We start from the raw sequence: 13,785 nt of genomic DNA, 5'->3' as shown, positions 1-13,785 counted from the left end.
AGAGATTTCACTAAAGATTCATCATCATTGCTTGATATTTGTCTCCCGATTGTCCCCAAAGAAAAGAACTTGAAAAAACAACACGATATCTTTTAAGTGATACGTCTCTTCTATTATTATGTACTCATCTGAACTTGTCTTTCCTCCGCTCCTGTTCTCTCCCCTTTCCCATATTCTTTCTTATCTACCATAATTCAAAATCATGAGAGAGAGAGAGAGAGAATAACATACAAGTTTCTTTGCGGTGAGAGAAAATGGTAATCTGAGAGATCTGGATTCGATGATCGGAGCGATTGTGATCGGTCAGCTGACCGCCGAAAGCAGAGCATATCATATGTGGTGGCCCCCAGTTATTTCTTTTTGGGGCTCATACGGGCACGTGTGGAGGTCAGGTGGTCCAAGATGATCGCTTTGGATCGCCTGTTCCGCGTGGTTAAGTGATCGGTACTCTGGACACAAAACAAAGATAATAGCTAGTAGTGATTTTCTGTAAAAAAACACAAACACAGAAAATCGATACATGTGGCGGCTATTTTTTATGTTTTGGATGGGTGAGATATTTTGTAAAGTACTCGTGCTTAATCACTGGATCTGTTAGGTTATGGTCCTATGCAATGTTATCTCGGTGAGTATCGGCCGGTACGCATCGTACGTATCAATAAAAATTCGATAAGCTGCAGGCCTGAATCGACTATTTTTAATAAATGTATTTTTTTAATATTATTTTACAATTATTTTAATGATTTTAACACGGTGTTACGTTATGATTGACACACAATATTTTTTTATTATTTGTGGGCCATGCACAATGATTCAGTTGAGTATCGTATCGGGTCGATACAGCTGAATCGGTGGTCCAACGATTCAGGGCCGATACCGATACTGAACATTTGTCTTGTGGGCCTGATTGCCTGAGAGAGAGAGAGAGAGGGGTCTCTTTTACGCGGTTTCTGTCAATAATCAGGGAGAAAAAGAGAGAGGGAGGGAGTTGGTATCAGAGAGAGAAATGTTTCAGATGGATCAAGAGGGCTGCTTCTACGAGGGCTCTGATCCTTTCTCGAATGGATATCAGTTTCCGAGGGGACTCAATGGGACTCTCGGCGTAGGGAAAGGAGGACGCCATCAGTTGATGGTATCTGCAGGCGTCGTTGGAGGCATGGGGGAGGATCAAGCGAGTGCGACTGTGAGCCCTTGCATCCTCGATTTCCCCGCTAGCTGCCACAAGATCGGGGATGGTGGGTGCACTCCCCTTCCGATATCTCACAAGGTTGGATCCGTCGCCGTTGGCTCCGTGCAGAGATGGTTCTCTCTCTCTCTCTCTCTCTGAGTTCGCCTACGTACACATTAATTCCCTTGGAAGTGTGCATTTCATTTATGAATCGTCATCATCAACAAGCATTATCTCAATTATATGGGGTCGGTTTTGCAAGTCTTATTTCTCCGTTCTTGTCTATTTAGAGTTACAACTTCTGTTCTTGTCTATTTATGTTTTCAGTGTCTTTTCTTTTTCTTAATTGCATATTTGAAGGGTGTGATTATTTTATTCACCTAGATCAGCCCATGGTAGTGTACTAATAAAGTTGGTGTGAGCCGCAAGACTCTAACTATATATCAATCTCCTCTGAAACAGGAGAATGGTTTTACTCATTTGCTTATAAATGCAGCTTATTCACCAAACCGTTCTAATCGACGCTTGCAGTGATAAAGATAATCATGATAATTAGTTAATCACCCATTAACGGACCAATCAACCAAACGAGCTACCAAGGTAGACAAGAAGAGTGGAGAAAACTCTTAAATGCGCAGTGCAGTATACCCCACAACACCATACTATCATCATCTTTCTCTTTCTGAAATGAGATAAAAAAATACACTCTTCCATAAATATCAATCCCAAGAAATTTCTGCGCACGCATGAATTGGAGGTCTTGAGTTAAAAGAGTCTCTTGCAGGTCTTGCGGAAGGGAGGTTGGTGATGTGGGCCCTAAACGAGTGGCTACGGATGACTATCGTCTGGCACCTGCACCTGTCAAGATGAAAAAGGTGAAGGCTAGAAGGAAGGTGAGAGAACCAAGGTTCTGCTTCAAGACCATGAGTGACATTGATGTCTTGGATGACGGGTACAAGTGGAGAAAGTATGGCCAAAAAGTTGTCAAGAACACACAACAACCCAGGTACCACCTTTCAACCTCTCTTGTGCCTTCATCTAGCTATCGAAATCCCACGGTCTAAATAGTCATGCCTACTTCAAACCATATCTAGAAACTTGCATAAAAATGTCTAGCTTCCTTCCATAAGCTGTGATCTGTATGCATCTAACATTAATCCAAAATGATTTGAACTGATCCTGGATGAAGGCGATTGAATGGCTCCTAGCATTTTAGTTGCAACTCTGGCTACAAACTTATGCATTACTTGCAGTAATTTTCTCTCACTAAAATAAAGTGTCCATCATCCAATTACAGACTCAGCATTCTTTATTCATATATTTTTGCAGTATCTTCCATACTTTATAGTTTAATATATGTACACAATCAATAAAAGAACTAAAAGTGTGATCAGCATTATATACGTTTTGACGTAATTTTTCCATTATTAAATGCTTCTGCAGTTGCATTTCCTTTATTGATCAAGAATTTCCATCTTTGGGAAATCTCATGATAATGATTGCATCAGAGTATTTTTTATTTCGTTTCAACGCTTATGTTTATTTGGAGGACAACATGAAACGTGTTATACAACGCTTATGTTGTATGCATCTAATATCATTTCCCCTCAAGAAAACCGATGCTCCAGATCATATAGCACGCCGATGGTTTTATGTCACACAGAAAGAAGAAAAAAAACTCAAATCCCCACGCTTTGATGCTGAACGGATGCAATGAAGAAAACCTCAAATCCAGCAAGGTGGAATATAAGTTTTTGACGTGGCTGCTGGTATATCAAGAAGATTCCTAGCAGCCCATAAATAAATAGTGCGTATAGGCTGGGTGGCACCTAATTAAGTTCCATATTGCTTGTTTTAGATTCAAGAAACTTGGTATGTTTGCCTCATCCAGGAGTTTGCCAGAAAAGAATCTAACTTCTTGTGATTTTCAAAGTTCACATCCCATGTCCATCCACCACCGCTGTGGTTACCCATGTGGTCAGCAGGTTCCAGTGCCAAGTTGGAGGCCCAGTATCGAATCCTGCTGACACATTGGGCTGCCGTTGCTTATCAAGGTTTGAGCACATAAGGCTGGGTGATTGTATCCTCAACGCAGAGTTTTATCTCACATAGAGGTGAGCCCATTAAGTGGGGGTTTTCCTTGGACATAAAAAAAACCTATCTTGATGATGGTCAACCAACCACTAGGACTAGTCATATTCATCCAGATGCAACAATTAGATGGTTAGGATGAATATAAGATGTTACGACATTATATGCGTTACCCATTTTGGGTTGTGTCAAAGTAAAGTGTTTAATTTGTTATGTAATTAAGAGTTGTGGGTAATTTTATTAATTTGTGGTGTGTAGAGATTTTATGGGCAAAGTTAGCATTCTCATAATGTAATATGAGCTGTATGAGCTGAAAAGTGTTAATGTGAGGTTACTATGTAGGTTATCCATGCATTTAGTGTGTTAAATGGAGTCTTTTAATGGTTTTATGTTGGTCATGTGTCAAGTTTTTTTTATGTCATGTGAAGAGTCAAGAGAGAAGTTATATGAGTTATAAGTTATGTGTGTTAAGCATAGTGACAATCATTTTTATCGGCAATTTCTCGTTTTTCAAAACCTCGTGAGAAATTGAAAAAAAAATCATAAATTTTGTGTTTTTTTGGCAAAATCTTGGCAATAAAAAAATAATTTTAAAAATATAAAATTTATTTTTTATAAAAAAAATATTAATAAAAAATATTTAAAAATAAAATTATATGATTTTTTGTGATAAATAGCTGTTTAAAATGTAAATATCGTGTTTAAATCGCGGTATTTATGTTTTTTCATAAATCTCGCGAAAAATTATCGTTTTAAACTTTCAGGTGATTTCTTGTGATATTATCGTGAGATTTTCATAAATCTCGCGATATTTTAAAATTTTCACGAGAAATTGCCGTTTTAAACTTTTAGGCAATTTCTCGCGAGATTTTCATAAATCTCGCCATATTTGTCACTATGGTGTTAAGGCATGCAAGTAATAGTAATAGTGGTTCATGTTATTACACTATAAGAAATCTGCGGATTAGTGACGGACGTAATCTGTCACTAATCCATCGCAAATCTATCGCTGAACAGTTTAGCAACGGACTAGTGACAGATTAGCGATGGATAACTTTTGTCATAATTTCCTAGTCGATAATTAGCAACAGAACATATCTATCGCTACTTTCGTCGCTAATTTGCGATGGATTAGCGAATGAAATGATTCATCGTGAGGCCATCGCTAATCCACAAATATTTGGTTTTGCGATAGACATGCATCCATCGCTAATTTTGTTACTATTGTAGCGACGAATTTACGATGAATTATAATTTATCGCAAAACATCGGTCGATTCAGTTTTGCGACAGATAAATATCCGTCCCTAATTTATTGCTAAATTGGAGGTTGGTACTAATTAGCGACGGATACTGTCTGTTGCTAATTCGTTAAAAAAAAAATTTTAAAAAATTGTTTGAAATATAAATATCGAGAAAAAAAATTTTGTTATACAATTTATATATCCTGTGTATAAAAAATAAAGTACACATAAAAAATACAAATACGAAGTAGGTGAAGCAAATTTAACACAAGTTATAAGTGAAACAAAATTAACAACCCAGTATAATCCTCGTCAAGTTCTAATTTGTTGCAAGTGAACATATACAAAGAGTTTTGTTTGAAACAAATTCAACAGATGAAGCTAATCTTCACCGAGATTCAGATCATCGTCCTCTTCATTGACTCAATTTGCCCCTCCATCCATGCTTCCATCAACTCCTCTATGCTGATCATCTCCAGCATCCTACAAGAGAACCGAAATGTTAGTATTGATAAACAAAATATAACAAAATAAATTATACATAATGCACTTAATCTAAGACAATCAAAGTAACATAGCTGAATGATGCATAGACTCACAATAAAGTGAAGGACATTAATAGAATTCAGAGGTTGTCAAAAAAATTTTATAGTGATGAAATCATGTTTATATATGTTCTAAGGTTGTCAAAAAACTTCCATAGTGATTCAATCATGCATATATCTGTTATAAGGCAGTAAAAAAACTTTCATAGTGATGAAATCATGCATACATGTGTTCTAACGCTAGCAATAAAAATGCATAGTGATTCAATCATGCATATATGTGTTTTAAGGCAGTCCAAATTTTTTTATAGTGATTCAATCATGCATACATGTGTTCTAATGCTAGCAATAAAAATTCATAGTGTTTCAATCATTCATACCTGACGGGCACCAGAGCTCATATTGAATGCACACAAAGTTCCCCTATCCTGAAAAAAGCTGCACAACTCATTACGAGATAACGTCAGAAATGGCTACATATAAAAAGTCATGCATTGTGTCCTTAACAAGCTAGCAGACACCATATCAAGAATTAACAGGGTCAATCGAACACTGAGACATAATGGTGGCGGGAGAACTCTGAAAGCTCAAGCTAGAGAAGGCAATGACTGATGTGGTGTTCATATTACTGCCAAACTCGAACACACGACCCTTTTTGGGTTCACCGGTTGTAGTCACCCATGCTGCAGGATCAAAAGGCGGATGCTGAGTGGAGTCATCGTCATATCGCTCTACCATCTGCTGCTCGTATGACTTCTATAAAGTAATGATTAAAGTATGAATTAATAATTAAGAATTATAATATTTATGATAATGTAATTCATGGTAACTTGTATATTATAATATTTATTAATACAATAAATACATACCGTTGTCGCTCTCACCTTCTTTGATACAAACTCTTTCATGATCTTACGTTTATGTGTTTTAACAAGCACATCCTTGTAAGGCACAATGCCTCTCTTTTCAGCTTCCTGTACGGTCAAATGATAAAAAAATTAATTAGAAAGTATCGCAGAAATACTTATAAATTTGATTATATATATATATATATATATATATATATATATATATATATATATATATATATATATATATATATATATATATATATATATATATATATATATATATATTGATGAGTTACCATTTTCTTCTGGTGGCTCCCAAAAGCTCTAGAACCATCTGTGTGTAGATGGACATCAGGCATCTTCGCTCAGTTTTTTGCAGCCTTTACTGAGCGATTTTAAAATTCATGACTCGCCCACTTGTCGCACATTGCATCCCAATAATCTACCCTGATAGCATAAGGGTCATGACCCTTCCAATGAAATGGATCATCTATCCCACCAGCTGCTTTTATTGCTATAGTCTTCGTATTGTGAATCATGCCGGCAAATCGACTGACAAACAACTTTTGTCACACTATCATTGCGTCCTACTCCTCTTTCGCAGTCCCGAAGCGATTCAAAGCCTACAAATAATTTCAAAAAGTTAGTGCACATGACTATAACAAAAAATTAAATATGAAACACATTAACTATGATAAACGATTATACACCATGAATGAGGACCATAATTTTTCCAATACCTCATTTGGATACTCTTTTCATTGAGCGACTGGTCTTAATAGATGCTGAACTAGTAACTTCATAATTTCTTGTATTACTTCTTGTGGCTCAAACCTCGCGCTGCACATGAATTGATACACATTAACAATCGATTTTCGATACACATTATTTATAAGATAAGTATTGGATAAGTGACAATGTAATACTTACGGTCGACTATCGATGTACATTATTTGAATGAGTCGTTGCGTGTTAGACTGAGAAGACTCTGCATCCAGCGTTGTCTCATGATATGTATGAGTAGCTGGTGTAAGTGGGTCATGTGGAGGCAAAACATCCTCTAGAGAACAATGAGTTAGAAATTCACACAATGCACATATAAACTAATCAACTATTCATTTATTTAAATGATATATTTATTGAAGCATTACGTGAAGATAAGGGCTGAGACTGACTATCACTAAGCTGGGATCCTATAAAGACGATTAATAAGCAACAATTTTTATATCAACATATAAGCAAAAATATAAAGAATTCTTGTATTTAAATATAACACAAAGACATCTACCTAATGATGTCCCACGACCTCCACTTGGTCTTCGACCACTGGGTGTTCGACCATTGTGACCTCCATGAACCATATTCTAACAGATAAAATTTTTATTTGGATCAGTTACATAACTCTTGATCTTAGCATAGACATGACATATGCATGAAATGTAAAGATTTAAAGGTCTTACATGAATCCTCATCACTTGGTATGTATTACAAGATGTATTTCACTAGCTCGAGTATGTTTCTTCATCACTTGTTTGACTTTTATATTCTTCTTCTTACTCCTCATCATCTTCATCTTCTTCTTCATTGGGTGCTCATCCACTTGGTATATCATTTGGATCATATTCTTTCATACGTGTATCATCGGACAATGGAGATGTAACATGCAAACCATGTGTGACATCGTGACTACAAGAGAATTCATATATATCGTCTGATTTATAGTAATCACCCTGTTCAGCAATCTTGTCTTTCTGTAACTGATCATACTCGGAGTACAATTTAGACTTCACCTTGCAAACCGCCCACCATTCATTTCTATCTGACTTTCTTGTATTCGGATATGAAGTATAGTAAACTTGTTGAGCTTGCGAAACTAATATGAACGGTTCATATATTTCAAACGTTGATTTATGATTCACCTCCATAATGCCTGAGGCTTTGTCGACGCTTGTTGTTGTGGGATCAAACCAAAGGCATTTTCAAGTGGTTTAAATATCGATAGTTTGTCAGCCACAATAACTTGTTTTTTATCATCATTACGAGGTTGGCAAGTGTAATGTGTAGGAATTTGAGGTTCAAAGTACATAAATGAGAAATTTAAAATCTTTTCTAAAGTGTATGCCTCACAAATTGAACCTGCCACTCTTGCTTTATTCTGAACCTTTTTTTGAGGTCAAACATGCATCTGTCAACACTATACATCTTTTAATACAATAAATTTGAAATAGCATTAGAGAGAAAAGTATAAATTAAAATATACCTTTCAAATGGGTACATCCACCAATATTACACAGGACCACAAACCCTAAGTTCATATGGCAAATGTATGATCATATATTCCATAACATCAAAAAATACTGGCAAAAATATCTTCTCTAGCAGACAAATAGTAGTGACGACAGAATCCTCGAGATTTTTTACCTCAGTTACTACAACTTTCGATGAACAAAATGTTCTAAAAAATCTACTTAACTTGGATAATACCCCTCATATAGGTTTGTCTAACATATCATGGAATGCTAGGGGAATCAACTGTTGCATAATGACATGATAATCATGACTCTTCAACCCATATAATTGTCCTTCGTCTATCTTCACAGTCCGAGCAAAGTTAGAGACGTATCCATCTGAAAATCTCAACTGTCTCAACCACTGACATACCTGCTTTACTTGATCTGGTCCAAGCACGTATCTTGCCTTTGGTTTCAGTACTTTGCCATTGTACTCTTGGAGTTCTAATTCTGGTCTTTTACATATTAGTTTTAAATCCATACGGGCCTTCAGATTATCCTTCATTTTTCCTTTGACATTCATTACCGTATTAAACACATTATCAAACATATTTTTTTCTGCATGTATCACATCCAAATGATGTCATATCAATAAGGTCGGCCAATATGGTAGTTCTCAAAATATAGATTTCTTTGTTCAATTGTGCTCCTTCTCAAATCCAAGGAAGGTCATTGGATTACGGGCATCTGTCAGTCCATATGAAAAGTATCGCAATCATTTTAAAATCTCTATGCCAAACAACCATGTAGGTGGACCTTCTATTTCAGTTATACCTACTGAGAACATATTTTTTTGCCATCATAACAGATGGTCTTATCATGCATTGATGGTGGATGTAATGATTCGATATATATATATATATATATATATATATATATATATATGATGTTATTCAATCACAAGAACTATAATGCATGCATTGATAACTTAATATTTTCATATGCAAAACCATCACATCATATTTACACTCATCACAAGGATATTTAGAATAATGAAGTCACATTCATCAACACGATACACTCATTTAAAGCATATTTTCAAGATACAATTTCACATGAAATGCATAATCAAATTGAAAATAACTTCATGCAAGCATGGATACAGTCACATCAAACATAGCAATACAATCATCCATTCATACCACAACAATATCAAACATGTACCTCCAACAAACACACTTCAATATCCCGCTAACTACTATCATGACTAGCATGAAATCCAAACTCCAAAAAAAGAGCATTTCTATTTTCATACATTTAAATCATGCTCAGCATGATCTCCGAACTCCAGCAAAGCAATCATAGATATTCACAACTAAGTGAGTGTGTGAACAGAAAAGTGTTACATCCAAGAAAGTAAATAACCTGTCATGCATCTGCATCACTTACTCACCACGAGTATTTAACCGATTTGCATGCTTTTACCTTTGCATTTTTCTTTTTTTTTTTTTGCATGGCATTTTTAGCCGCATGCAATACTTAGCACTAAGCATCATGCAATTAGCTCAGCTACGCACCTGCAAAGCACAAATATATAAACGAAAACTCGATTTCTCCAAATCAAATGAGAAACCGATCCCACAAATCAAAGGGGAACAATGACTCTGTTTGGAGACAAAAGGAGGCCAAGCACCTTATGACAAAAGCACAATGCATAGCCATGATGGCACTGGGTACCAAAGCCAACCCCACTCATGCCCAAAGCATGCACAGTAGGCCTGAAGCTCCCCCCACTAGTTGGCACAACCACCGAATGAGTGAGCAAGCAAGTCGGGGCACAGGCACGTTGAACGTGAGAGAGGGGGAGCGCAGGAAGCAGGGAGGGTCTCACCCTCCTCTGCCGCAACAGGAAGACAGGGAATACTAGCAGGAGTTTTAGCCCCTGTCAAACTGCCTTGGCTGCCGAACTGATGGAATACTGGCAGGGGCTTAAGCCCCTACAGAACGGCCATGGTTGTCGAAAAAGACAGACAGGCAGGGCTTTAACCATTGTCAATCGGCAGGAAAGAAAAAGGAGGACAAGAAGAAGAAGACACATAAAGGGAAAAGAGGTTACCTGTAGAGGCGGCTGGCATCGCGGGTTACTCGGCAAGGGTCGTCGGTGGGAGCACACGAGGGAGGCAAGGAGGCAACTGAGAGGGTTGCCTGCGTCGATCCTGGTAAACAGAAGAAGAGGACGAAGGAGCGAGAAGCAATGGTGGTGGCGTTGTCACCTGCCGGCGGTGCTCGTCGATGATGATAGGTCGGGAAAGGTGACAAGAGGGAGAGTGCTCGGGGGTCGGTGGTGACGGCACACGACGGTGAGAGAGATGGAGTGAGGGAAGAAAGCGGAAGTAAAGGCGACGGGCAACGGGTGGCAGACGACGGGCAGCGGGTGATGGGCGATGGGATGAAACAGAAAGGGAAAAGAAAGGAGCTCGCATTAGGGTTTTACAAGGAATTTAACGATGAATTAGCGATGGAAAAATTATGTCGCAAACATCGTCGCAAATTTGTAATGGAGTAGCGATGAAATAATATTGTCGCGAAGTCGCAACGGAGTTTGAGACGAAATTTTTTCATCGCTAATCTGTCGCAAATTTGCGATGGCGTTTACGACAGATTTTTTTGTCGCTAATTCCACAACTAATTTCAATTTTAAGGATGGATAGTTTTCTCTCGCTAATCCATCGCAACTTTGCGACAGATTATTTTTATTGCAATTTTTTGTCGTAAATAACATTTTTCTTGTAGTGTTAGTAGTTATTAATGTCATTAAGATAAAAATTCATAGCTAAAACTCTAGCTTATGAAAGAGAAGCCACAAGTTTTTTTTTTATAATGAAATACCCTGGTTGAAGCGAGAAAACCCCAGTTATGCATAAGAAGTATGTATAAAGAGCCCCCAACTTTATATATACCTATGGGTTATGTATTTTTTGTATGAATAAAAAGTATTATCCAATAAATTGATGTTTTTTAGTGCTTTATCTTCTAAAACTCTATATTATGAAAGAGAAGCCACTAGTTTTTTATTTTATAATGAAAAACCCTGGTTGAAGCGAGAAAAAACCCTAGTTATGCGTAAGAAGTGTGTATAAAGAGCCCCCAACATTATATATACCTATGAGTTATGTATTTTTTGCCTGAATAGAAAGTATTATCCAATAAATTGATGTTTTTTAGTGCTTTATCTTTCTTGGATTTTTCTTTGTGGGTGAGTGAGAGCTCCATCTAATTTTCTTTCAATATGTAGGATATGTAAGATCGTTTTTTTCCTGATAATAGCAGAAAACCTTATGGCCCATGAAATAGTACGTTCTGGTGATGCCAAGGTGCAGCCTCCACTGCTTTCCTTTTTCTCTCCGTACCTGCAACTTTATCGAATAAAGAAGAATGCTGTCAATTTTAGAACTATATATTATTATGGAAGTCATGATATGCGGGTTAGTGAGATTCACCTATTTGTCTATAATGATATATTTGGACATCGCGTTGTGATCTGTAATGTAATAATGCAGTATACCAAAAAGCAAGATATTTTCAAAATATTACCTACCTTGAAAAATATTGTGCTTTTTATCTAATATTTACTTGATAAAAACAAATTATATGCCATTTATATTTATGTTTATATACTTCTATGTATATTTATATTTTTAATATACCAATATTTTCTTGAGAACAAATAGAATTTTCAGAATATAACAAGGATTTTCCTCACCATTATTGTGATAGAAATGATGGTTGCGGCCATGATCTTATATATGTTTTCCCTAAGTTGGTTAACACTTCGCCAAATTTGATTACCTCTGGTAAAATCCCATCTCATCAGACATACGATGGGATCCATTCCACATTCACCTTAGCCATCCAACCAAGGGCTATGATCAATCCACATTTTCACCTGGATGTGAACTAATCCTAGAAGTTCAAATACATCAGTTGGAGGGTTAGGACGGTATAGACCCCTCTGACATTATATACCAGAAGTTACAATAGCCTTGAGACTAGTGTTGTTAAAATCGCTCCTCAAGGCGCAAAAAAGTATGCCTCGCCTTGAGGCGAGGCCCTTTGTGCCTTGAGGCGCATGTCTAAGGCATAAACTACAAAAAATAACAAAAAATAAAAAAAAATGCATTTTCAAAACATTAAAATGCATTATTTATTATTATTTTAAAGGTTTATTTTAATAAAATACATTTTTAACATTAAAATAACAAAAAATAGCTTTTTATTAATTAAAAACTTCAAAAAATTGTGTCCTCGTATCTTATTTTTCCAAACATTTTCAAACTTACAAGTCAAACCTGCTTATGCTAAGCGAATCAGAGTCCAATCTGTATGCATGTTTGGATCTTACTTGAATGAGAAATAATATGCCAGACTTGAATTGGGTATTTGACGGTATAATATCCATTTGCACCCCTAGTCCATAGGTTGTTAGGTTGGTAAGTTTAAAACCAAGCTGAGCATTGATGGTAGAGAAGATAGTTCAGGTAATGAATATCCTCTGTAGTTTTTTTCCTCGTTTAGAAAATAAAAACCAATAGTTTTTTGTATAATTATGTGTTAGGAAAAAGTAATTATGTATAATAAATTTTTTGGTATTTATTTGAGATTTTTTATCTTATTAGTTATTGCTTTATCAACAAGGCATTTATTTATATATTTGTATTTTTAGATGTTTTTTTTAAGTTCAAAAAATTTTTTTGAGGCTTACGCTTTGCCTCAGTTTTGGTGAAGCGCTTCGCCAACGCTTTGAAAATCTACGAATTGATATTTTTTTGGTAATCGTTGATCTGCAGGAGTTATTATCGTTGTACTCAAGACAGTTGCCGTGTAAAGAAGCGCGTGGAACGATTGGCTGAGGACCCTAGGATGGTGATCACAACCTATGAGGGTCGGCATTGTCATTCGCCATCTCACGACGTGGACAACAACTCTCCAACATCATCTCACGTGAATTCCTTTTGGTAGAGGCTGCCACCCTCTCAAATTTCGGGGAAGATCCATCCATTACAGGAATGGTAATAAAGCAAGCAGTTCTCCTGTGTTAATGTGAAGAGTCGTCTTCTGAATATATAGGGAAGCAATATCCTTCCAATTTGTAGTAGCAAACTTTGGCTAGAGAGAACCTAAACCCCTTCTCTCCCTACTTTTAAGAGTGGGGAATCTTTTCATTGTAAGTACAGGAATGTTTGGCATCAAATGAAGCGTGACCAATTTCTTGAACCTTGTTAAAAAGTTGCATTAATGTGTGTTCATGAACTTGGGCAGGTTTCACATGATCCCAAACATAGCCTTAAATTGTGTTCTCTTCCTTTTTCTTTTTTCTAAGGTTGACATGTTCGTTAATGACGCTGGATGAAAGTTATGCTTTAATTGCTTAGAAAAATGAAATTATTTTTGTCACTTGCTTCTGCTTTGCCATGTTTTTGTTTTTAATCAAGGTGCCATGTTTTTGTTTTTTGAGTTCATTTTCTAAGCAACATCGCTAGCGTGCGCCTTCACTCCTGGAAAATTGTTGAGATGGATGGTTGTTAGGCAGCTCGCTAGCTGTCTGTCTGCATAGTATGTGAAGTCTTTGGACTTTTTTTTTTTGGATTTATAACCC

General features: G+C 36.5%; 1 protein-coding gene across 1 annotated transcript; it reads left to right on the top strand.

Moving 5' to 3' along the window:
- The first annotated feature begins 1,015 nt into the window (after positions 1-1,015).
- On the top strand, positions 1,016-13,564 carry LOC149815250 (putative WRKY transcription factor 3). The gene is made up of 3 exons (XM_089990504.1): positions 1,016-1,302; positions 1,953-2,174; positions 12,977-13,564. The coding sequence occupies exons 1-3, from the start codon at positions 1,016-1,018 to the stop codon at positions 13,146-13,148; spliced, it is 681 nt and encodes a 226-aa protein (XP_089846630.1). The 3' UTR covers positions 13,149-13,564.
- The last annotated feature ends 221 nt before the right edge of the window (positions 13,565-13,785 follow it).

This window comes from Nuphar pumila, chromosome 15 (assembly GCF_984573655.1).
Source record: "Nuphar pumila chromosome 15, dmNupPumi1.hap1.1, whole genome shotgun sequence".
In the NCBI taxonomy this organism is placed as follows: domain Eukaryota; kingdom Viridiplantae; phylum Streptophyta; class Magnoliopsida; order Nymphaeales; family Nymphaeaceae; genus Nuphar; species Nuphar pumila.
Note: the sequence above shows the minus strand (reverse complement) of the source record. Positions and strands in the feature narration are given on the sequence as shown.

Bases quoted from the DNA above. Each gene is read 5' to 3' on its own strand.
- LOC149815250 (XM_089990504.1), top strand. From the start codon at position 1,016: ATGGATCAAGAGGGCTGCTTCTACGAGGGCTCTGATCCTTTCTCGAAT. The intron at 1,303-1,952 runs GTTCTCTCTCTC...AGTCTCTTGCAG, and splicing joins GTTGGCTCCGTGCAGAGATG to GTCTTGCGGAAGGGAGGTTG. The intron at 2,175-12,976 runs GTACCACCTTTC...GTTGATCTGCAG, and splicing joins AAGAACACACAACAACCCAG to GAGTTATTATCGTTGTACTC.